The 25,603-nt window shown below is 45.2% G+C and overlaps 2 protein-coding genes and 1 long non-coding RNA gene across 5 annotated transcripts in view; 1 reads left to right on the forward strand and 2 right to left on the reverse strand.

The window, feature by feature from the left end:
- Window positions 1-2,404, forward strand: part of LOC131926320 (glutathione S-transferase alpha-3) — a 265,294-nt gene extending 262,890 nt beyond the window's left edge. For both annotated transcript variants that reach the window (XM_059281668.1, XM_059281667.1), the window contains exons 6-7: window positions 518-649; window positions 2,030-2,404. In XM_059281668.1, the coding sequence (XP_059137651.1) occupies window positions 518-649; window positions 2,030-2,149 (252 nt within the window). In that variant the 3' untranslated portion in view covers window positions 2,150-2,404. The remainder of the gene's footprint in view (window positions 1-517; window positions 650-2,029) is intronic.
- Window positions 2,405-17,182: 14,778 nt separating this feature from the next.
- On the reverse strand, window positions 17,183-18,037 carry LOC131893832 (uncharacterized). Its single transcript, XR_009374751.1, has 2 exons — window positions 17,919-18,037; window positions 17,183-17,516 (listed from the first exon to the last, which is right to left on the reverse strand). It is a non-coding gene; the product is annotated as an uncharacterized LOC131893832 (long non-coding RNA).
- Window positions 18,038-23,750: 5,713 nt separating this feature from the next.
- Window positions 23,751-25,603, reverse strand: part of LOC131926063 (glutathione S-transferase A3) — a 33,853-nt gene continuing 32,000 nt past the window's right edge. For both annotated transcript variants that reach the window (XM_059281312.1, XM_059281311.1), the window contains one exon: window positions 23,751-24,125. In XM_059281312.1, the coding sequence (XP_059137295.1) occupies window positions 24,006-24,125 (120 nt within the window). In that variant the 3' untranslated portion in view covers window positions 23,751-24,005. The remainder of the gene's footprint in view (window positions 24,126-25,603) is intronic.

Consider the following 25,603-nt stretch of genomic DNA (forward strand, 5'->3'; position numbering starts at 1 on the left):
AGAGGCTGCCATAGTATAAAGAGCCCGAGTCAGTGTTGCAGAGGAGATGACAATCAAGCTCACTCTTGATGCCATAGATATGAGGGCACTGGGAGAGCAGAATGAGGAGGAATGTAACCACTGAAGCAGTCTACTCAGTGTGAAGGATGTCTTCACACAGGTGAAGCCACTTCTCACTAAGAAGCTACAGAGTAGAGTGAGGCAACACCCTCAATGTTAGAGCTTCACACCTTTAGTGTGTTGTGGGGGGGAGGGATGTCAGGAAGAAATAGTGTGGCTGGAGCTGGGAGTGTCACACATGTATGAAAAGCAGTGAAGGACAGATGACAAAATGATGGGCAGAGATCTGCTTCTTGACTTTATCATGAGTCAGGGCAGAGAGCAAGATGTGGGGCTCCATACACACCCGAAAAGGCAGCAGAAGGGAAATTTGATTTGAGAGCCTCAGAAAAAGTCAAGAGGCCCCAGTCTGATGGCTGTTGTCTTCAAGATCTGACTAACATCTTGAACCCCTCAGGTGTTGAAGAGCCATGGACAAGATTATCTGGTTGGCAACAGGCTGAGCAGGGCTGATGTTTACCTGGTTGAACTTCTCTACCATGTGGAAGAGCTGGACCCCAGCATTATGGCCAACTTCCCTCTGCTGAAGGTGCTCTATTCCAAGCTCTCTGAAGGGCAGCTCATATCTTACCTCATGGGATCCAATATTTTAACCCAACTTTTAGTTTCTTCCTGCCTTCATAGCTACTCCTTGCCCCCAGCTATACCTACAAAATGAGATTTTAGACCCTAGGTCTAAGACATATGCTATCTCAAGAAGGATGTTTTGTCTTGTACAGTGGAAAGAGTTCAAGGCTTCACTTTTTCGCCCCCATACACCGTTCCACCTTGGATTTGATCCTGATTTTCATGAGATTCTCTTTATCACTGTTGTAGCCTTGACACTGTCCTTGACAGTGATCCTATCTGGAGAGGTCTTTTCAAGCTTCTCCATTATCAAACATTGTACTTCTCTCTATGGTGGCCTCCTTCACAGACATATTTCCCCAATCCAATAACTCCCACTGTGTGTGTATGTGTTTGTGTGTGTGTGTGTGTGTTTGTGTGTGTGTGTGTGTGTGTGTGTGTGTGTGTGAGAGAGAGAGAGAGAGAGAGAGAGAGAGAGAGAGAGAGAGAGAGAGAGAGAGAGATGAGCATGTATTCATATGGGTGTGTACGAATGTGCTTATGCATATGGAACCCAGAGGTATACATAGGATGCCTTCCTGGATCACTCTCCATCTTCTCTTTGAGTGCAGTCTGTCACTGAGCCTGGAGCTCATCTATTCAGCTAGGCTGGCTGACCAGTGAATTTCAGGGCTGTCTTCTCCACCCTCTGCACCACAGCGCTGAGGCAAAGACACATACTGTTGTACTTGCCTTTATGTGGGTTTGGGGATCCTAACTCACACCCTCATGCTTGCATAGCCGGCATTTTGCCCACTGAGCCATTCCTCAACCCTCCTGATCCTATGATTTGTCTTTGTTTTGTGTGTCCTAGTGACTAACCCTCGCATACACCAGGCAGTGCTGTACCACTGGGCTATACTGCCAGACTCTGCAATTCCCACTTGTCTTTCCCAGTGTGAAGGTTGGTTGTGACCGGACCGAGGTTTCCTTGTCTATTTTCTACCACTATTTCTGACTCCATTGTCCCAGATCTTCATTTTGTCTGTTTGGGTGTGTCTGCATATCAACATCTGAGAAACAAACTGTTTGTCCTTAAACTCTAGAGAAATGATGAGTCTGCAGGACTAAAGTCCAGAGAAGAAGATGGGAACAACTTGAACAGAATGAATCTTTAAGATATACCGGGGGAAAGCTCCATTTTTTCCCTCTCAAGTTCATTCTCTCTGGGTGTCTGCCTCCAGCCTCCACCCTGCTGCTGATGGAGGGGATTGGTTGGTTTTTTGACTGACGGGGCTGCAGGGCTGCAGAAGCAAAGCTCTCTCTTCAGCTGCTCTCTGAGGCTCTGGTTTGTTTGTTGCAGGCACTGAGAACCAGAGTCAGCAACCTTCCCACTGTGAAGAAGTTTCTCCAGCCTGGCAGCCAGAGGAAGCCTTTTGAGGATGAGAAATGCGTAGAATCAGCAATGAAGATTTTCAGTTAAGTGAGGCAGATATGGATGAACAGCAGCCACAAGACCAACCTTTTTCTAAAGCTTTGCAACAGTGAAGTGTTTTGATTAAATGTTGATCCTGCTTAGGGTGAGGCTTACAGCTTTTCTAAGGTTTGTGCATTAATTCAAGTAGTCATGACCTATGTGGATTTGTGGAATGCTATTTGGTTGTAGTCAAAATTGAAATCATGGTCACTTCCTGGGATATTCCCTTGAATTTCAATAAAACAGAACAAGTTTCCTAGACTCTGGAGTATTCAAATATTGTCATGAAATAGCTGTTGTAGCTTGTCAAACAGAGGTAAGTAGAAAACTTCCTGTCAAGCACTGGCTCATGCAAACATAATCTTTCCTAATGGATCGTGCCCTTTCTCACCTAGTACACACATTCATGAGCACACTCACACTGTGAAGAACTGTTTCCTTCAACTAATTAATCTTTTTCTTATTCAAGTACTCAACCGGTATATTTATGTTAAATATAGAGCATTCATTCCTCCTGTGGCTGCATGAATGATGAATAGAGCAAATAAAATCATTCACCCAGCCCCAGAAGCTAAAATTACTGTAATAAAAATTTAGGTATTCCTAATACAAAATTAGACATTCTGTGTGTCCCATTCCTAAGGCTTCTATGACAATGAACCACAAACATTGTGCCTCAAAGTAATATAAACTTATTATCCCACAGTCCTGGGGGAGGGTCTGTCTGAAATACAAGTCTGCGACGCACCAGGTTCTGCTTTGGTGACTGGTTCTTCTTAGCTTCTTCCAAGCACCTGCTGAAACCATGGTGAAATTCTTTGATTTGTTGATATAGTACCCAAATCTCTACTACCATGGTAGTATGGCATTTTTGTGCACACACACATACATACATACACACACACACACACACACACACACACACACACACACAGATATCCCTCTTACCAATCATTGTTTTATGGACAGCCCCAATCTAGTACGGCATCAGCTTTTTACATCAGTAGAGACCATCTTTCCAGATGAGATCACACTTAACAGGAATTACAGTTAGGATTCAAACATATCTAGGATAAAATTTATACTGAAGTCTCATGCTAGGGAGCAGTTAACTCTGGGTATATACCTAATAGGAATACCTCTGCTGAACCCTGAGATGAGAGGTGATAAAGTTATTTTTCATTCTACTATGACAAAAACACCTGAGAAAAGTAACTCATGGAACAAAGGGTTTATTTTTACTTACACTTTGGGGGTGCAGACACTACTCGGGGAAGGCGTGATGTTGAGAGTAGCTTCAGGTGTGGTATCAGGGATATGAAGCAGCTACTCACATTTCATTCCCCAGTCAGGAAGCAGAGAGAGAGACGAATGCTGACACTTAGCTCACATTCTCCCTTTTCTTCATTTGGGGATCACAGTCCATGGGATGGTGCCTCTTACATTCAAGGTAGGTCTTCCCTCAGTTGACCCTCTATGGAAACATCCTCACACACCGACCCAGGGGTTTATCTCTTAGTTTATTCTAAGTCTCATCAAGTTGATAATCAAGATTCATCAATAATCATTATATCATAATGCCCTGGAGGAGGTGGGAATGGGGAGTGGGCTGGGGGGAAGGTGAGGGGGGGGCGGGAGGGGGGAGAACATGGGAATCCGTGGCTGATATGTAGAACTGAATTGTATTGCAAAAGAAAAAGAAAAAGAAAAAGAAAAACTGACAAAAAAAATAATCATTATATTAGTGACTTTTCTATTGCAGTGATAAAACACAATGACCAAGGTGATCTACGGAAGGAAGGTTTTAGTTGAGATCACAGTTTTAAAGGTTATGAGTCCATGATATCAGGAAGTGGCAGGCATGGCAGAGGGAACAGCAGCTGAGAAAGCAGACTAGAAATTTCTCTAGTCTTTAAACCCTCAAAGCCCAACTCCAGTTTCCAACTCCAGTGACATGCTTCGTCCAACAAGGCCACACCTCCTAAGTCTCCCTCAACACCACCACCTACTGTCAATCAAGTGTTCAAATAGACAAGACTGTGGGGAACATTTGTCACCCAAGCCACCACAACCATCATTACTTAATTTTCTGTCCTGGAATAGTTTGAATATAAAAAGAATAAAGGCATTAAACTTGAAGCTATCTTAAAAAAAAAAAAGATCATCCAAAAACAGTGGTTTCTCATAGAAAAGCAGAAATTAGGATGGTTAGTTCAAGTTCATGAGACTGGCTGGAGGTCATGTTTGCAAAGACAGAAAGCATTACTTTAGGTGAAACATTGTAGCACAAGGAAGGGGAGCAGACAAATAGGGGCTTTAAGGAACAGCTTGTTAGGTGGACTTTGAAGCCACAGGAAAAAAGTCTGGGTTTTGCTTTGAGAAATTACAGAAAGCTGAAGAGTAAATATAGGTATTACTTTCCCAGTATAACGTAAGATTTAAAATTCATACTTTTAAATGTGTTTTGAAACACTCAAGCCTCTATCTCAGAAACCAAGAATTTCGCCACTATGTGTTAGTTTACTGTTGCTGTGAAAAACACTCCAGAGAGACAAGTCCATGGCAGGAAAGACTGGTTTTTGTTCACAGGGTCAGGGCTTCACTCTCTGGTCAGCTGGCTCCGTTGTTTAGGGGCTGAACTGAGGCTGACTATCAAGAGAGTGTGATGAAGAGGGCTGCTCAGGTCTGGACAACTGAGAAGCAGAGAAAAGGAACATTCCAGCCAGGGACAAGATGTGCTTTCAAAGGCATGGCCCCCTAGCAACCTACTTCCTGTAGTTAGACCCTAATTCCCACAGTTCACTATCTTCCTATGGAATATTCACGTTGTCAATCAATCAGTGGATTAATCTGTTGCTTATGTTAGACCCTCTCATTATTCAGAAACATTTTAGGATTGGATTGCGTGCTTGGGAACCAAGATTTCAATGCATGAGACTCAGGGTAACATTTTGTATCTGAACCATGACAGGCTAGATGTGGTGGTCCCAATGAGCACGATCCCCATAAGCTCACATATTTGAATACTTGGTTCCCGGTTGGTGGAACCGTTTGGAAGGATTAGGAGGCATCCTTGTTGAAGAAGGTGTGTCGGAGCTTTCAAAAGCCCATGCCATTCCCAGTCTCCCTGTTATTGTCTTGCCCTGCCCACTGCCCTCTGCCTTGTGCTTGTGGATCAGACGGAAGCTCTTGGTTACTACCCTAGCGCCATGCCTGCCTGCCTGCTGCTGTGCTGCTCCCCACAATGATGGTCATGGACTCTAACCCTCTGAAACTGTAAATTTCTTCCATGTCTTGGTCATGGTGTTTCATTACAGCAATAGGAGTCTCTTATTCATACAGCCTATCAAAATGAAGCCCATTAAAATATTTAATGAGTTCATTTGACCAAAAAGCCTTTCATAAATATGGCATCAACAAACCACAAAGTGATCTGGAATCCATGCAGTGATAATGGAGGAGAAATTTTATATTGTGTTATGGAATCAAAACAAATCAATATATATGCGTATATTCTTGGTTAAGGTGGAAGGTCACTGACTAGAAGGTCATTGGCAGTGTCTGACCAGTTAAGTGCAAGTTATCATGCTACTCACACAGGACGTGGGTGACAAGCTGCGTTTCAATTACTTAATATGAAAATTGAAAGACCCTAACCCTTCAGGCTTACATCCCCCAAGCCCCAGGAGAATAAGGAACTAAAAAGAAAACTAGTTCCAAGGGCAACCTGACTGAGCCACTACTCAATCACCCCTGCAACAATGTAACAATGTAAAAAGATTTCTGTTAAGAGATATGCTCAACTGTGACTGGGATAGTTGCAAGGGTTCCAGGAAGGACCACTGTGACCTTTGTGTAAACTCCACTCCGGTCCTGATACCCCCCTTGAGGTTTCAGGAAGAATGTGCATGCGGACATGACTGTACCCACTCTGTGATCAGACCATGATCTTGTGAAACGAAATTGTGTGAGAATTGTAATCTTATGGCTTTTGTGGGTTTTTCCTTTAAAAGTACCCATGTGATTGCAATAGGCATGACTCTTGCTCTTTGGAGCACAGGAGCCCGACTGTACAGCTGCATTAATAAACACCTCTTGCTGTTGCATCAACTGGATCAGAGTCTGGGTTCTTGGGGCGCCCCCTTGAGAAGGTAGTACCCTGTGTCTGGAGTCTATCAAAAATCAAGGTGCTGGTGCCATCACAGCTTGACACATTCCCAACTAACCATATAACTCTCACATGAAATGCAGAAACCAACTCCATTCAAGAAGCCAAGTAGCTCAATGACCAGTAGAAAATCTCGTTGCTTTATGTCTTTACAGAAGTGTTATATATTCACATCAATGCTTTTGTTTCTTCTACCTATTTGACTTCATTGCTTGGATATATTCTGGGCATTTTGAATTTGACTGCTTCCTGTAGAATTTTTTTTAATTAAATGATTTTATTTATGTTCTAGATTAGAAAGAAATTACCCTGAATGTCAGGAAAACAGGATTCTAATTTAGTGTACTCCACAAGTTAGCTACATGGTAAGTCAGCATCTGTGTCCAGAGAATGGCTAAGGTAGGATTCCCAATCTCAGTCGTAGACACCTAGAAACACCCCTTGCCCCCTCACATCTTACTCAGTTGTGATTCCCGCCTCCTCTCTCCCCAGGTTCTGACTACCACAAATGTCTCCAGATGTTGGATAAATATCTGGTGTATTGAGTAAATCAGGCCTGTTTTAGAATGCCTGCTCCAGTTCAAAATAAGACATGAAAAGAAGAGGAAGGCTTGGGAAGAAGGCATTTGGTGGAATTAGGAAGGGGCTAAAGGAGAAGGGACCTTGATTTTCAAAAGCATGTGTGTGGTAAACTGTAGAAGAATAAATCAATAACTTTAACCAATTAAAAACTCAAAAGTCTGAATGGGAAAACTAGATAGTTATTCATATAACTCGTTTTGAAAATCTAATGTCACTCAGGTGTGTACAGGCTCATTATCATTATATACACACCAGCACTGTCCTGGAATATATGCTGAAATTCTGGGTAGGAGGGAGAGGAGTCTTAAAAGAGAGTCTGGGAGTTTCTATCAATATGCCTTAGCCACCAGCTCATCCCCTACCATACACCACAGGCAAAAAAAATACAGCAAACAAAAATTAATGACAGGAATTTGAGGAACCCACAGGCATCCCCATAGGACCTTGAAATACAACCTCACATTCAGATTCCTTATGCTTATACTTCTATTTTATTATTTTGTAAATCAGTTAGGTATTCAGAATTATCTTCTTATGATGGATTCTTGTCAACAGGCAGGCGAAAAGTCTTTACACAGGATTCATCAGGATTGGACAAAAGGATCAAAGGTTTCCCCCTCAGGATTTGGGGCAGCCAGCCCCTGGTCACAATGGCTTCACAACACACACTGCTCCGGATTCTGTAGCAACTCCTCACTTTGTCCAGTGGGTTCCTGTAAACCAAGGAGGGCATGGGGTGCAGAAAATAAAACAAAGAGATTTGGGAAAGTGAGGGTGAGAAAACACAAGAAAATAAAAAAAAAAAAAAAGGCATGCTGAAGTAAAAGAGAAGAGAGGGGAAGGGGGTGGGTCTGGATGAGAGGAGGGGGTGGGAGAGACAAAATAGAGATGGCATCTACAGCACAATCCCTCTAGTGATGTTATGTTTATCTTGCCTGAACAGATAGATGTGTGAGGACTTGCTTCTATTCCTTATCTCACATGAAAATGGAACAGATTTCTATCAGTCTCCTCAGAAATCCTGGCAGATTCTGACAGCAAATATGTGTTTCTGAGATGAGACTTTTCAATAATGTAATATATATAGTATAGTATATATATAAATATATATACATACATATATGTATATATATATATATGTGTGTGTGTATAAAAAAACTGGAGCTGGGAAAAGAAGAAGAGGGGAGATGTGCTTTCCTCTGATTACTCTTGAACATTGACATTGTTCTCTTCTAGTCTTTCTTTAGATCACACTGAACTATGAGGAGCCCTGTCCCTGTGACCTCAGCCTGGAGCTGGCCAGCGGTCATCTCTACACTATACTCTGCACTATGGGCTCTTTCCTCTGAACAGCCCCTCACTGCTCTCACCTCCCCTCACTCCAGCTTTACTCAGTGTTCCTGCCTTCTCTTCTACATCTGCCCCGAACTCAGCATCCCTTTCTCTCAAAGCCTTCCAAAATGTATGGTTCAAGGACAGAGTGTATTTGTTCCCAACTGAACAAGCTCAGGCAGCCTGCAGTCCAGAGCAGAGTGAGCACTGTTTACCTCTGAACCATGGCCACACAGTGTACAAGTCCCCATAGCAAACACCACCTTTCCCTGGGAAGGCAGCCACAGCCTTGGAGCCCTGGGTAGGAAATCCCCTGTGAGAGGCTCTTCGTGAGCCCCACAGAAAATGGTTCTTTTCATAAATTCTGAGTCTCCTTCTTTTATAGCCGTAAATGTCCATATTGCATCCTTTTTCTTGGTCTTCTGTACACAATTTGCTTGCTGCTACAAAGATACTTTTAGGGGGAAATTCTTGTATTCATACAACTTTAACTCACCCCCCAGAGCAAGCCCAGTGGCCTTGCAGTCTGCCATCTTCACAAGAAAAGCTGAGTGAACCCAAATGTTTCTGTCTACCATCTTGTCCTTGTAAACATGTGCTCTGTGAGCTTGAGCTAAAGCATAACGAAGATTGTGTCTTCCATCTTTCCTTCTTGAGCTCTGACCCTAAACTGAGCATGCTCAGAATGTGTTACTGTGTGTGAATATGCACGGGCTCGCCTGCATAAAATCCCCACACCTCCTTTGTCTGAAGAAGACACTATGCTCCACTCACCAGCATCTAAGAAGAAATCTTTCTCGCTCCTATTTGCTTGTGTTGGGGGTTTCTAGTCAAACCCCCTGCATTCAGTTACAGAACTGAAATACAATCACAAGTATTCCTGCCATGTGCCTTAGAGCTCAGAGCTGCCTCTAATGGGTCTGCTCCCCCACCCATGCCCCCAGCCCTGTCCTCAGCATCCTCAGGAAAACTATTTTTCTACTTCCTAGCTGGGCTCTCCCTCTGAGATCAACCTTAGGGTAAAATCCCCCAAACCAGGGAGTCCCAGTGCTCTAGACTCTGCCACCTGTCCTGAGAAGCTAAGACAAATGCTAAGAAACTGGGAAAGGAGCTTTACTGATGATGTGATACCAGAAAGCACAGAGGTCTGGTGATCTAAAATCTGTCTACAAACTATCTCCGTGTTACAGGGCAAGGACTGCAGATCTACATGACAGGTTTCTGGTAGTGTTGGTCTAGCTCAGCAGTTCTCAATGTGTGGGTCATGACCCCTTTGTGGCTTGAACAAACCTTTCAGAGGAGTTGCCTAAGACCATCTGTAGATCAGATATTTGCGTTATGATTCATAACAGTAGCAAAGTTACAGTTATGGAGTAGCAATGAAAATAATGTTATGGTTGGGGGTCACCACAACAAGAGGAACTGTATTGAAGGGTCACAGCATTAGGAAGGCTGAGGACTACTGCTCTAGCTGATCTAGCCATCACCTCAGGATCTGCCACCGAGGGGGTTTTTGATGCCAACGAAGTCTCCGGTGCTCAGGCATTCGTTTCAGTGCTTTGTCTTAAGATGACCATCAGTAGGCCTGTAGCTTCTGAAACCCAAACAACTGCGGGGAAGAAAGACTCAGGAGAGTTCAGAAAGACGGGAAGGAATTGAGATGGGCTCAGGAATAAAATCCACTTAGCCAAACCAATCCAAGGCTTTCTTCAGAGGCCCCACGAAAGGACAAAGGAGCCCAGCTCTGTGTCCTTGCTCAGGAGCCAACTTGGCAAGGCCAGTCTGGGGCTGAGGCATGGGCCTTGTAGGAATAAAGGTTCCAGTTCCTGAGAACTGGACTTTTCCCCTCTGAAGAGACTGGAGTTATCAGTCCCAAGGCTGCCGTGTGCTCTGGGAGCTCTTGAGATAGCCTGTGTTTCCCTTGTGCAGCATTGTTTGATTAGCCTCGCACTGGCTGACTTTGTCCCATTGTGTGACAGTTTCTGCTGACTCGGTCCCACTTCCCCCCTGGAAACAGTGTGTAAAGTGCTGTTTGCCTGGCCTAGACAAAGTTTGTGCAAGACCTCCTGACCCCAGCTTTTATCTTCTTTATCCTCTACCTTCTCTATATTTCTCGTCCCCTGACACCTCCACCTCCTGTCACTGAAGAAGGACCTGCTGGTCCAGGTCAGTCCCCCAGCTGCTGAGAAGAGAGTCACAATCTCTCGCGTAGACACAGTGCTCCCCGTCTCTGGGCACAGTCAGAATCACTGCATCATCTGAGGTTTCACAGTAACAAGAGCAAGAATGCAAGCTGTCGGAATGACTGCTGGGTTGGTTTCAGGGTTTGGGTGGTGGCGGTTGGATATTTGTTTTGTTTTTGAAGCAGGGTCTCAATATGCAGCTCTGGTTGTCCTGGAACTTGCTAAGTAACCAACCTGACCTTGGATTCACAGAGATTTGCCTGCCTCTGCCTCCCAAGTCCTGTGATTAAAGGCGTGTGCCACCATACCAGGATCGGCCTGGTTCAGAATCCCAGCTCCATCTGTGAGTAGCTGCTTCACCCTTGTCGGATGGGATGTTAGAATCCCGTTACTGGTCGGACTGCAGGACAGGCAGCAGCCATTCCCCTTTCAGAGCACAGGCAGTGTCCCTCCCCCACTGAGGCATTATCTCTGAGAGCCTAGCTGAAAAGGAGTACTGGTGGCCACACACCCTGCTCCCCACCCCCTGCTTCCTAACACAGGTATGTGCAGTGGAATTTCCCACACCATCAGAAAGGTGTCGGGAGAGACCTCCCATTTCTCTTTCCAGAGTCTTCCATGCTGTCTCTCTCGGAGCCCCTGTCACGCTATTATCTATCTGCTCATAATGTTAATGTCTAAAATAAACTCCTTCCTCCTCAACAATCCATCTCAGTGACCTTCTCAGACTCCTAATCTGAGACCTTTGAACCCTTGACCTCTGTGCCTCAGGTCCCTCATGCCCAAATCTGGTGTGAAATAAGGGTTAAATGAGTTAAAAAAAGAGCTTACAAGGGTGCCTTCCACGGAGTTAACATTTGATAAGTGTTCTTCAGTAGAGTAACCAGAGGCCGGACGGTGTTGTGTGCATTTTACCGACGAAGAAACTGAGGCTGGCAAGAGTCATTTTATGTCAGATCTAGAAGCGAAGTCCAGGTTTTCTGGGATGACTCACGGTCTGTTTCATGTAGTGATAAGGAGAATAACACTGTTGTTTGCAGATACTCGCCAAATGCCCACTGTGCTCAGCCCTTCACACACAGTCCTTCATTTATTCCTCGTAACCAACCAGGCAACTGCCTTAAAATAGTTCTTTGTTTTCAAGTTAACAGATAAAACTGCGTTTTCCCATGAAGTAGGTGTCGTTAACTCCATTTTAGAGCGGGAAAACTCGAGGCCAAGAAATCCAGAAGGCGCCAGGCAGTAGTGGCGCACGCCTTTAACCCCAGCACTTGGGAGGCAGAGGCAGGCGGATCTTTGTGAGTTTGAGGCCAGCCTGGTCTACAGAGTGAGGTCCAGGAAAGGCACAAAGCTACACAGAGAAACTCTGTCTCAAAAAACAAAACAAAACAAAACAAAAAAAAAAAAAAGAAAGAAAGAAAAAAGAAATCCAAAAGGCAAATACTGTGTCAGGGATGGGCATCCGGGACCAGGACACGGGTCTCTGCAGCCCCAGAGCCTGGGGTACCAACTATGTATGTTCAGTGACCTCTCCAAAGCAACAGACCAGCTTGTTTTATAAACAGCCGGGAGCAACCAGGACACACTGGGTGACATTTGTGAGCTCCTCAAAGACGGGAGTCCTTGCTATTGCTGTGCCCACATCGAGACACCCGCGAGCAAGACCACCACAGAGCCGATATCCGATGCAAAACACACAGGGGTTTATTGACTACAAGCAAGCCCGGCTTGGTCCGTGTCCAGCACTCCGACACAGCGGGTGGAGGAGGACGGCCCTGGCTCTCAGAATGAGGGGTTTTTAAAGGAAAAACCGCAGGCAGGGTGGTACAAGCCTCTGGGTCATAGGATTGGGTGAGAATATGTAACCTTTGAATTTACTGGTTGGGGTCCAGAGGAATTTTCAACAACAACAGTTATCAGAAGGATACTTGGAGCCCGCAGATGTCCTAGGACATTTGGGACCAGCAGATGTTGTTTATCAAAATTACTCATTGGCCAGCCCAGCCCACCCTGGTGGGGTCGCCTCAACCGGGACCTTGGCTGTTTATAATTTCTCTTGGAGCTGTTTTGAGGTTTTTAGTGGAACTAAGTTCAGCTTCTGGCCAAGTGCCGTTTAAAATGGAGTTTTTCTGTACTGTGGAGTTTGTCTTGCTCTCTCGATGTCATCCCTCACTTTTCCCTCTGCACTGGGCACCAGACCCCCACAGGTGACCCATATGCTCCCATGGAAAATCTGCAAGTCAGTTCCCAATGAGCTTAAGACACCAGGCTCAGGAGAGGCAGGTGCCAGGTGAGCACTTGGTAGCCAAGGCCAGGGCTGGGGCCAGCAGGATTATTCCATGGCGCTGAGGAGACAGAAGCCGTAGGTGCCAGAACGCAGAGGGACCCCGGTGTCTGGTCACACAGGCTTGTGATGGCCGTCGATTTTCAGGAAGAAGACAAACTCAAGGCGAGAAGGCTGGCACTTCCCACGGAAGCAGCCAGACCTAGCAGGGAGCTGCTCCTGCAAGGGCTGCAGTAGCTGCCTGCTTTAAGGTCACAGCTGAGGTCTGAGGGACACAGCCCTTCAGCAGGCGCTGTCTGGGCCATTCTGACTCTGACAAGCTCTCATGATCACACATGGTTGTGGCTGGCAGCCCAGGCAGACATGACTGTTTTGGCTTCTGTCCTTTCTATTTTTCCTCTATCACTAGGCAGGCACTCAAGGTCCTGGATCTCACAGCTCATCTGATTGGAGGTGGTGGCCAACCCACATGCCCTGGCAGTGCCCAGTGCTGCCCCCTAGTGGAAGAGCAAGGATCAAGACAGCATCTGGGTCAGGAAGGAACAGATATAATCAGGAAGGGAAGAGGGGAGCTGTGTGGATCGTCCCAGTGACTTTAAAGAACTGTGCTGTGAGTCTCTCTGCTGTCCCCATAGGTAAATGATTTACCGTGACTTAAGGGGCAGCAAACACAACAGCTCTGACTCCCAGATGGACTTTGATGCGGGAGGCCGAGTTGTCTCTTCACCTCGGCTTCCCTTTGGAGGCCCCACAACCCTCATTGAGTTTAGAAGGTCCCTCATTTACAGTTTTCCTGGAATTGGAGTGCGTGGGGGGGAGAAAGCTTGAGCAGAAGGTAGTCACTCTTTTATTATTAGGTCAACATCAAAGAGATGTGAAAGTCCTGGGCAAAACTTGGCATCAGTACCACCTGAGGAAGGCCAGGCAGGGCTCTACACGATCAGAAGATCTCAGGGCTGTTCAGAACTGCATTCTGATGAGTTTATGCTTAAGGAGGAATGCTCTGAGACAAATATGGTTCTCCCTCTTTTTAGCACCCTCCTCCACATATCTTCATTTACTCCCTGAACACCCCACCCCCACCCCACAATCTGTGGGAAATAGAATTTTCTGAAGACTTCTTTCATAATCCTGAGCACTTGAGACCAGACTGTGATGTTGTCTTGTGTTTTTTTTTTTTTTCAACCCCTTTCCCCTTCATCAGAATGGTTGCTGAAGACAGGAAATGTGTGACTGGGTTAAATTCTCTACGAAAAGTCCCTAAGAGGTCACTGCATGAAGCTGTGAAAGTGAGGCCTCACTTGCGATGGAGACCTCGAGATGCGGGAAATGTCAGGCACAACGTGAAGCTGGCCCAAGGGAGAGCTTCCATGTGCTGTAGGTGGCAAAGGGTGGCAAGGAGAGGCTGCCACAGCTTGTTAGAGCCCAGGCGATGCCACCACAAGCTCCATATGCCAGAGACAGAGATGTCAGTTCCAGTGTTTCCCCTGCTGGCTTTTGTGTTGTTTTAGTCCAGTCGCTCCTTGCTGTCTGCCCATTCCTCTCTTGTGTAAAGAGCATCTTCAGTCTGTGCCAGGACATAGTGGAAGTCTGTACTTACTTTTCAAGTGGACTCACACGTAAGAGCGCACTGAGTCTTAGAAGCAACTTTTGAAAAAGAATCTGCAATGTGTCCCCATGCCCCCATGCCCCTATGTCCCGTCATCAAGTGCAGTACAGACTCTCAAGCTTCCCATGTCAGAGCTGCAGGAGAGATGATTACGGAGCCTTACCTCCAGGCTTCCAGAGTTATTGGATTAGGAGCTGCGTCCGAGGATCTGCTTTTCTAACAAACTCTCAAATGCTGCTGATTTGGGAGCCACACTTTGGACAATCATTGTGTATATTTAAGCCTAACCCTCCAAGAGGGCTTAGCTAGGTAACAAACAAGCAAATACAAACTCCAAACTGTTCTATTTCCACCTCAAAAGTTAAGGCCCACTCCTCAGAACAGTCACCAGACCTAGAGGAGTGCCCTGGGCCACGGTGAGAGGTGACATCCAGTGAGCCTGGGAAGTGCTTCAGAGTGAAGGGCATTTGAGAAGTGGAGAGCCTCTGTGATGAGCTCATGGACACCAAGGCCCCGACTGACACACAGCTGGTCTCAGACAAGCCTGTAAACATGACACAGGGGGCTGCATGTGGGGAAATGGAATCTAAAACCTGTTGTTACCGGGAACTAAAGTCATGAGTATCCTAGCTCAAAGGCTTTTGTAGAGAGGATAAATAGCTTGATGGCAGCACATTGTATTGACACAAGGACTCGGTGTGTGTTACACCGAGTATTACTGGGGCTTGAGGAGAGCAGAGCTGCAGGGCAGATTGAGCTCTATGCTTGAATCTATTCACTTTGAAGACGTCATATATGAAAAGAAAAATGTTCTCTAGGATACAGACAGTTCTGAGAAATGTCATTGAAAAAGAAAGCACGAAAATATCGTTCTGAATCATGGAATTATGTCACTTTGTTTTACTAAATGTAGGAAAGTGTTTTTAATTAATCTATAATATTGCTATTTGCCCTTTATGTCCTGTTTTGTGTATACACATATATTAATAATATTTACAGTATTAGCACAGGAATATGTGTTTGTTTTAAAATAAGGTATAAACTAGACGTGGTTGTTCACATCTATATTTCAGCTCTTGGAAGGCTAAGGCAAAAAGGATTGCAGTGGCTTTGAGGCCAGCCTGGGCTACATAGTGAATTCCAGGCTAGCCTGGGCTACACAGTGAATTCCAGGCCAGTCTGGGTTAGAGTGAGATTCTGTCTAAAAAACTAATTAAGTACTAATATTCTATATACTATATACACACATGTTCATTCAACATAGCTTTTCCTAAGGAGCAGAAGTAGAGTAGCCACATGGACCAGAAAGGAAAGAATCAAGACTCTGTCTGCTTTTGTTTAATATCGGTAAGCCCCTTGTGATTTTACTTTTCAGAGATCAAAAAAGTAGGGCCCCCAAAGCAGGGTCCACCTGGAAGACCTGAAGACCTGAGACAAACTGAGCTTCTCAATGGTTGTTGAGGACCAGGCTTAGGACTCAGTAAGAATTAACTCAGGAAGTCTGTTGACCTGGTTCTCTCCCTCTCTCTATTTATTCCTGTACTCAATCTATGGAATCTTTCCTTTGGGATCTGCAAAGTCATCTAAGGATTAAAATCAGGAAATGAGAGAAGTCGGGGGCAGATGGGAGGTGGGGAGAAATATCTGTTTTCACTAACCTCTAACTAAAGTTCATTTCCATCAGGAAAATAGACATCAAACTGTAGCAGCTGTGGCATGTGTCTCTTATCATCGAGGGCCACCGCCAGTCCATTATAGACACTTTAAAATACAATAGTAATTATGTGTAACTGTACTCTGAAGCTACGCTAGTAAGCATAACCCCAGATCTTTTGCCCTTTAGGAGATTCATAAGTTGAGCTTCCTTTGAAATCGTATGTAATTTATTTGGTGCATTTCTCCGGAATACCAAAGGTGCTGAGGCCACACTGACTTGTTCATCTCCATTGTTGTCAATCGTGAATAGGAAGTCTGTCTTAGGGTTTCTATTGGCATGAAGAGAAAGCATGACCACGGCAACTCTTACAAAAGAAAACCTTTCATTGGGGCTGGCTTACAGTTTCAGGGGTTTAGTCCATTGTCATCACCGCAGGAAGCATGGTAACATGCAGGCAGACATGGTGGTGGGGAGGGAGCTGAGAATTCTACATTAGTATCCCCAGGCAAGAAAGAGAGAGTGACACTGGGCTTGGCTGGAGAATCTGAAACCACAAAGACCACCCCTCATGGAGGCTACTCCCTCCAACAAGGCTACACCTATTCCAACAAGGCCACACTTCCTAGTAGTTCCACTCCCTATGATTCTGTGGGGGCCATTTTCATTTAGAATAACTGAATAGGAGCCTGATGAGGCTGCTTCTGTCTTCTGATACTTGAGTACCAGAAGTCTCAGAGCCTCTAGTCTGAGCCATATAAAGCCTGTTGCTGGGGGTGATGGTGTATCTTGGTGGTGGACTATTTAAGTGGTAGAGTACACAAGTCAGAGATTGTGTTCCAATTCAACAGTATAGACCAAACTCTTTAAATCCAGTATGAGGTAAAAAGGAACAATCATTTACCCAAGTCATGTCATGGAAATAATAAAGCGTTCCCAAAGTGTTCTCATTCTATTTTTGGGTAGGGAAAGTGTTCTGTGAGTCTGAGGGCAGAGAGAAGGCTGAGGTGAGGGTGGACATGGCAGGGTGGGAAGGAAGCCAGGAGAACTCAGAGGCAAGCATCAGGATGCTACTGCCTCCAATCCCTGTGACGCACTGCTGCTGCTCCTGTGACTCTTCCAGGGTTTGGTTAACCCCCTAGGACCGGTTTAGACTTCCCAATTCTCAAAACACAGTCACATTACTTCCCCAAATACTTGCACTGTGGAAAGAATTGGTTCAGCAAATGAATGTTACAAGATTTAATGTATATATTAGGTTTGTTTATGTATTCTGGTGAATTCAGTTATTCTCCACCACAAAAACATTCTGGAGTCTTCCTCAATACCTGGACTGTTATTATATAATTGAGGGCAGAGTGTTTGTCCTAGTTAAAAAATTTCAGCCTAGAGGGCAAAACCAGAGTGGCTTGAGAATTTACCAAGAGGCACGATTTCATGACATTTTAAGGTTCTTTTCTGGGAACTGATTCCCCTGGACTTGCAAGACTCCAAATGTTTTCCAGTTCTGGTCTTCTGTACCATTTCTCCAGGACATCTAAGACTGGTAGTACTTGTCTCACTGAAAAAAAAAAAAAAAAAAAAAAAGCCAGATCTTGATGTCATATCCACATCTGCCTGATCCTAGAGACAGTAAGCCGTAAGGGAACTCGGGCATTAAACCACATCAACTTGGATTCTTTGGACATCCTACTTCACCTTCACCATTAGGAACGTCAGTTCCCTCCACTGAAAACGGAAACAATTTGTAGACAGCCTGTGCATTGCCTTCCTAAGGAAACAAAAACCTTCCTTCATTTGGGGATCCTAGCTAAACCCAGGGGTCTTGCTGCACGCGTCGGTCCGGCCGGCAGGGGGCAGCAGACTCCAGCCCTGCGCTCCCGGGACCAGGAAGTCCGCGTAGACAAGCAAGTTCCCAAGGTCTCGGCTCCCGCAGCCCCAGAGCTGCACCCCGCTTTCGAACCTCGGAAAGCAGAAGGACGTGGGATCAGGGACTCCGCGTCCCACGAAGCGGCTCCGAAGAGGACTCAGTTCCCCAAGCCAAGGCAGGCCACAGTACGAGAGTGCGCCTGCGCGGAAACTGCTTCCGGGATGAGGTACTGCGCTTGCGCATCCCCGTTTTTCTGCTTCAGCTGCAGCAAAGGACTCAGGGCTGCAGGTGAGCTGTGCACCCATCCCATAAAGGAAACTTTTCTTGCAATGGCATGAAAAATAAATGAATCTTTGCTAAGCATGTGTCCTCTCCTTCAATCTCCAACTCAAAAAAATTCAGAGGACGTGGGTGAAGAGGGATGGAGGCTGCCCTCCCAGAGCTCTTTCCTGTCCTGATGCTGCCAATTCCTGAATTTCTGCCTTCCCGGGACCCTAAATATCGCACATATTTTACCTTCTACCTTGCCGGAGTGGGTGGGGTGTGGTGATCGGTAAGGTTCAACCAGACTTCCTTCAAAAATGGCTTTCATCCCAGCGTAGTTCAGACGTAGGCAGTTGTTTTATTTTTGCGTGAAAACGCTCTGTGTATATTTGTCTGTAGATCTCTTAGTGGGTGGACCAGACCTTGGAGGTTTTGGGAAAGGGGAAGGCAGGGATTTGCCCTTCAGTTTTGTATGCTGAGCAGTAAATCATTTTGCTGCATTGCGTGCGGGATGCTTTCTGGCCTCCTGTCTGTTGCAGGAACATTCCATGAACATGCCTCTCTCTTCCAGCCACACCCCATTCCTTTCATGTTCTTTTTTTTTTTTTTTTTTTTTCAGCCAGTATTTTATTTTTTAACTTTCTTTTTATTATTCTATGTGTGTTTTGCATCATGTATCTTGATCCCATTCATTATCCTGTCCCTTGGCATCTGCCCTCCGCCCCTGCAACTCCCCCCAAAATAAAACAAAATTTAAGAGAAAAAAAAAAAAACAAAATAAAAAATAAAAAGGGAAAAATTAAAAATCTCACCATGGAAGCTGGTGTGACACACTGAGTCAGGGAGTAAACACCTTTGTCCATATATCTTTATTTGCAAGTATTCATTACAAAGAGTCATTGGTGTGGTTCGAGGCCTCTGGTGTCTATTACACTATTGATGCTGGACCCTCACTAGGACTCTTCTTGGATATCCTGTTGTTGCCCTGTGTCATGGGGATCCTGCAGCTTTGGGTCTGCAGGTCAGGTCCCTTCACGTGCTGCAGCAGATCACAGATGGGATGGATGTTGTGGCTGGTCCTGCAAGGTGGGCCCGTGTTTTCTCCTCAGAGCCCAGGGTGGACAGCCCCAGGCCTGTGTGTGGGTCTCCTTGTCCCACTCAGTTCACAATGATGTTGGGCTGGGCCATGTTTCCTCTTCACAAAGAGATCATTATACTGTCCAACCGATAGGCACCATAAAGTGGGCTCCTGGTTGGTGCACTTGGCTGAGTTCCACCCACCCTGGATAAATGGCGTGGCTCCTTTCACATTCTTACACCCTCTCCCCTTAATGCTTGATTGTGGTCTGGACAAGTGGCCTCTGCTGTGGAGAAGAAGCAAGAAATACTATTGATTTGTGTGAATTTTCTCAGTGTGCAAGGGTTGGGAATGGAGTTCCTTTAGCCTTCTTTAGAACAACACTCAGTTCTCTGTGGAGATGAAGGAACTGTTGGGTTCCCGACAATATAGGCAGGTGGGGCAATGGAGGGGATAATTTCAGCAGGTTGTTTGTGTGAGCCACCCAGTCACCCAGTCACTCAGGGCAGTGAGCTTGGTGCTGTGTGCAGGTCAGCAATGGATGCAACTGTGGTTTTGCCCTCAATGAGGTTGACTGGCCAAGAGATTCAGACAGGCAACACACCACAAGCAGTTTTACACCAAATTAAAAGAATTTATGCCTAAGAGTCTGGTGATATATTATTGCTTGTGATCTAAGAAATAAAAGCTTCCTGAGATCAGAGGACAGAGCTAGCCACAGAGTTAGCCATAGAGATCAGGCAGTGGTGGCACACACCTTTAATCCTAGCATGTGGGAGGCAGAAGCAGATATCTGTCTGGATCTCCGTGAGTTCAAGGCCATACCGTGCTACACAAGATTAAGCCAGTCTAAAAGAGAAACAGCCAGGGAGTGGTAGCACACACCTCTTAACTCCAGCACTTGGGATCACACACCTTTAATCCCAGCACTAGGAAGGTTGAGACAAGAAGTGATATGGCCGGGTAGAGAAAGGAATGTAAAGAGGGAGGAGGCAGGAACTCAGGTCTTTCCAGGCTCTTGGAGGCTGAGGAGTTGGTGAGTTAAGAGGTGGCTAGCTCTGCTTCTCTGATCTTTCAACTTTCAAGGTGCTCTCAGTTTATCTCCTGCCTCCTTGGTGTTCCCCTACCACAGCTAGGAAACATTTGGTAGACTTGAAGTCAGATTGTAAGGCTTGCTTATTTAACCCTTCACTGGCCTTGGGACAGGAGCCACACACTCCCTTTGTGGGGCTGCTGAGTGCAGGGTGGTATTTCTGACCAGGTGCTCTTTTCACAACCCATTTGTTTCAGTTTTAAGATCTGTCCTTATTATTTGTTAATTATGTGTGTCTCTGTGTGGGTTTGTGCACATGAGTGTATTTACCCTCAGAGTTCAAAGGAGGTCATCACATCCCCTGGACCTTGAGTTACAGGCAGTTGTGAGCTGCCCAACATGGGTGCTGGAAACAGAGCTCAGGTTCCTTGCCAAGTGATCCCCAGCCTCCCTCTACCCTTTGCGTTTCATTTATTTGCAAACATGCCTTGCGTTCCAGCTCCTGGAAGCCTTTGCACATGTTCATTCACCTGCCTGGAACACTTGCTCACTGCACTTATTCCCACTTTTCCCAAGATCCTTGCTGGGACCTTCCCTCCCCTGGACATCCTCCCTTAGGCTCCACTGTCCATCAGATGCCTGTCCTCTTGGGGTTCTCCACCATCTGTTTCTCCCTGTTCTGTTGTACTGTAGACAAGCCTGTGTCCACAACCTTTCTGAAACTGCTTCCTACTGCCTTGCACGAAAATAATGCTCAATAAATACTTGTTGAGAAGAAGGGAGTTTAAGTATGCTTTATTGAATGTCCATATGACAGATTTACTCTATGTGAGTTGGTCTCTTGGTGTACTGAAACAGTAATGTGTAGTGCAAATTCTAATTCATCTTAATAATAAAAAAAAAACCCGGAGTCAGATATTGGGGTAAATGCTGAAAGATCTGAGAAGTAAAGAAGCAGCCACCCTTACCTTTTACTTCTACAACTCCTCAGACCAAAAATGGGCAGAGTTCCTGTCTCTGCCTGTCTTATATTCCTCTCTGCATCCAGCCATATTACTTCCTATCTCCTGTCTATACAGACGTCCAGACCTCTATGGTTAACTAATGGCTGGCTTCACCTTCTTACCTTCAGACAAGCTTTATTTGTTCATAGCACAAACAAAATATCATCACAGAAATGGCCTTAAAAATAGGAGTAACAATGAAATAATATTATTACTACACAGCTAATACTTGTTTTAAAATGTACTTTTATGTTTAGTTGACACACATAGTAATTATACATAATTATGTGATAGACTATGGCATTTCAATATCATGTATTTAATGTTTAATCAACAGCTTAGGATATTGGCGTAGCCATTACCTCAGACATTTATTATTTCTTTATGCTGGGACCATCCATAATCCTAATACTAGCTGTTGAGGAATCTGGTTTTTGCCAACCACAGCTATCCCGCTGTGCTGAAGGACATTAGACATTGTTCCTCCTTTACAGGGACACTCTGTACCCCTTAACCTCTCCTTCCCCACACAATTTCCAGGCACTGGTAACTCTTCTTTGGCTTCCATGTGTAAGTGAGAACACATGGGATTTGTCTTTCTGTGCTTAGAGCAATTAATGTTTGTTGAATGCTCAGTGTGTGCCAGCCACTCTTCTGGAACTTCAGTTCATTTTTACAGTAACCATGTGAGCTAGAAGTTTCTCCTTTTGTGAAAATGGAGAAATGGAATTACAGGACAGTTGAGGAATGCATCTGATTTTATACAACTAGTAAGCCATGGTATCAGCTTGAAGCCAAGGTCTGTGGTGTAACATGATTTATCCCTTTACTCTGAGATGTCCATAGGGCAGAAGAGTGTGAGTCACCGGGTAGATGACACACTGTGGTCACAAGGTATGGGGCCATTCAGGAGAAGAATCCATGATGGAGAATTCTGAAGAGCGTCCTTCCCACTGCCTATTCACCTTGTTTAGCCCAATAACTCAGTTCTCAGGGATGGTACTGCCTGGTTTCCAGCAGCGAGCCTTCCCTGATTCTGAAATCTTACCTGTGTGTGGTTTAGACAGTGCTTGCCCTCTCTGTGCGTCTGTTTTCTCCTCTGGGAAATATGTACATGATAGCACTTCCCTGCAAAGTTTCCCAGTGATTGATTGGGGTGGGATAGAATCACGTGCTGGTGACTCAGAATTGTCTTTCTCGTCACCCCATGACGGTTTCTTGTTAAACTTTTTCCATTTTTTATTTGTTTAGCTTTTAAATTTTATTTTAGTTAGTTGCTGTGGGATGGTCTGTATGTCAAATGTGTTGCTGATTGGTCAATAAATAAATCACTGATTGGCCAGTGGCCAGGCAGGAAGTATAGGCGGGACTAACAGAGAGGAGAATTGAGAGAACAGAAAGCTGGGTGAGGGAGACACTGCCAGCCACCACCATGACAAGCCACATGTGAAGATCCCGGTAAGCCACGAGCCATGTGGCAAGGTATAGATTTATGAAAATGGATTAATTTAAGCTGTAAGAAAAGTTAGCAAGAAGCCTGCCACGGCCATACAGTTTGTAACCAATATAAGTCTCTGTGTTTACTTGGTCGGGTCTGAGCGGCTGTGGGACTGGCGAGTGAGAGAGATTTGCCCTGACTGTGGGCCAGGCAGAAAAACTTAAGCTACAGTTAGTTCTTTACTCCCCACCCACACACATGGTGGTCTCATTGTGTAGCGCTGGGTGGCCTGGAACTCATGGCGTAGTCCAGGCTAGCTTCAAACTCACATGAACCCTGCCTGGGATTTAAGGCATATGCCACTATGCCCCAGCCAGTCCCTTCTGTGTGTGTGTGTGTGTGTGTGTGTGTGTGTGTGTGTGTGTGTGTGAGAGAGAGAGAGAGAGAGAGAGAGAGAGAGAGAGAGAGAGAGAGAGAGAGAGATTCCTCTTTTATAGGACATCAGATTATGGCAGCCCCAATTCAGTATGATCTCAACATGACTGGCCACCAAGAGGTGCAAGGAAGGGCTCTATGAAGGGTTCTTCCTCAGAGCCTTCAGAGGGAACCTGGTGCATGTCAGACTTAGATTTCAGACACCTCCCCTAGGACTATGGGAGAATAGGTTTATATTATTTTAAGGCACTGAGTTTGTGGTACATTGTTATAGAAGCCTTGGGAATGGGACACAAAGAATGTCCAATTTTGTATTAGGAATGCCTAAGGTATTTATTAATTCTATAACAATAAATTAAGAGCTTCTCGGGCTGGGTAAATGATTGTATTTGTCCTATTCATCATTCATGCAGCCACAGGAGGAATGAATGCTCTATATTTAACATAAATATACTGGTTGAGTACTTGAATAAGACAAAGGTTAATTATTTGAAGGAAACAGTTCTTCACAGTGTGAGTGTACTTATGCACATGTATATTTGGGGAGAAAGAACACGATGCATCAGGAAAGATTATGTTTGCATGAGCCAGAGCTTGACATGAAGGTTTCTGCTTACCTCTGTTTGACAAGCCTATGACAGTTATTTCATGACAGTATTTGAACACTCCAGAGTCTAAGAAGCTTGTTCTGTTTTATTGAAATTCAAGGGAATATCTCAGGAAGTGATCACGATTTCAATGTTGACTAGAATCAAATAGCATTCCACAAATCCGCATAGGTCATGACTACTTGAATTAATGCACAAACCTTAGAAAAGCTGTAAGCCTCACCCTAAGCAGGATCAACATTTAATCAAAACACTTCACTGTTGCAAAGCTTTAGAAAAAGGCTGGTCTTGTGGCTGCTGTTCATCCATATCTGCCTGACTTAACTGAAAATCTTTTTTGTTGATTCTACGCATTTCTCATCATCAAAAGGCTTCCTCTGGCTGCCAGGCTGGAGAAACTTCTTCACAGTGGGAAGGTTGCTGACTCTGGTTCTCAGTGCCTGCAACAAACAAACCAGAGCCTCAGAGAGCAGCTGGAGAAAGAGCTTTGCTTCTGCAGCCCTGCAGCCCCGCCAGGCAAAAAACCAACCGATCCCCTGCATCAGCAGCAGGGTGGAGGCTGGACACAGATACCCAGAGAGAATGAACTTGAGAGGGAAAAAATGGAGCTTCCCACTGGTATATCTTAAAGATTCATTCTGTTCAAGTTGTTCCCATCTTCTTCTCTGGACTTTAGTCCTGCAGACTCATCATTTCTCTAGAGTTTAAGGACAAACAGTTTGTTTCTCAGATGTTGATATGCAGACACACCCAAACAGACAAAATGAAGATCTGAGACAATGGAGTCAGAAATAGTGGTAGAAAATAGACAAGGAAACCTCGGTCCGGTCACAACCAACCTTCACACTGGGAAAGACAAGTGGGAATTGCAGAGTCTGGCAGTATAGCCCAGTGGTACAGCACTGCCTGGTGTATTCGAGGGTTAGTCACTAGGACACACAAAACAAAGACAAGTCATAGGATCAGGAGGGTTGAGGAATGGCTCAGTGGGCAATGTGCCAGCTATGCAAGCATGAGGGTGTGAGTTGGGATCCCCAAACCCACATAAAGGCAAGTACATCAGTATGTGTCTTTGCCTCAGTGCTGTGGTGCAGAGGGTCGAGAAGACAGCCCTGAAATTCACTGGTCAGCCAGCCTAGCTGAATAGATGAGCTCCAGGCTCAGTGACAGACTGCACTCAAAGAGAAGATGGAGAGTGATCCAGGAAGGCATCCTATGTATACCTCTGGTTTCCATATGCATAAGCACATTCGTACACATCCATACGAACACATGCATACATCACACACACACTGACACACACTCATATGAACACAAGCATATATCTCACACACATACACAGTGGGAGTTATTGAATTGGGGAAATATGTCTGTGAAGGAGGCCACTATAAAGATAAATACAATTTTTGATAATGGAAAAGCTTACAAAGACCTCTCCAGATAGGATCACTGTCAAGGACAAGGCTACAACAGTGATAAAAAGAATTTCATCAAAATCAGAATCAAATCCAAGGTGGAACGGTGTATGGGGGCAGCAAGCAAGGCCTTGAACTCTTTCCACTGTACAAGACAAAATAACCTTCTTGAGATAGCATATGTCTCAGACCTAGGGTCTAAAAAATCTCATTTTGTAGGTACAGCTGTAGGCAAGGGTTAGCAATGAAAGCAGGAAGAAACTAGAAGTTGGGTCAAAATGTTGGATCCCATGAGGTAAGATATGGTGCTGTGGGATGGTCTGTATGCCAAATGTGTTGTTGATTGGTCAATAGATAAATCACTGATTGGCCAGTGGCCAGGCAGGAAGTATAGGCGGGACTAACAGAGAGGAGAATTGAGAGAACAGGAAGGTGGAAGGAAGACACTGCCAGCCGCCGCGCCATGACAAGCAGCATGTGAAGATGCCGGTAAGCCACGAGCC

This window comes from Peromyscus eremicus, chromosome 16_21, assembly GCF_949786415.1.
Source record: "Peromyscus eremicus chromosome 16_21, PerEre_H2_v1, whole genome shotgun sequence".
NCBI classification, from domain to species: Eukaryota; Metazoa; Chordata; class Mammalia; order Rodentia; family Cricetidae; genus Peromyscus; species Peromyscus eremicus.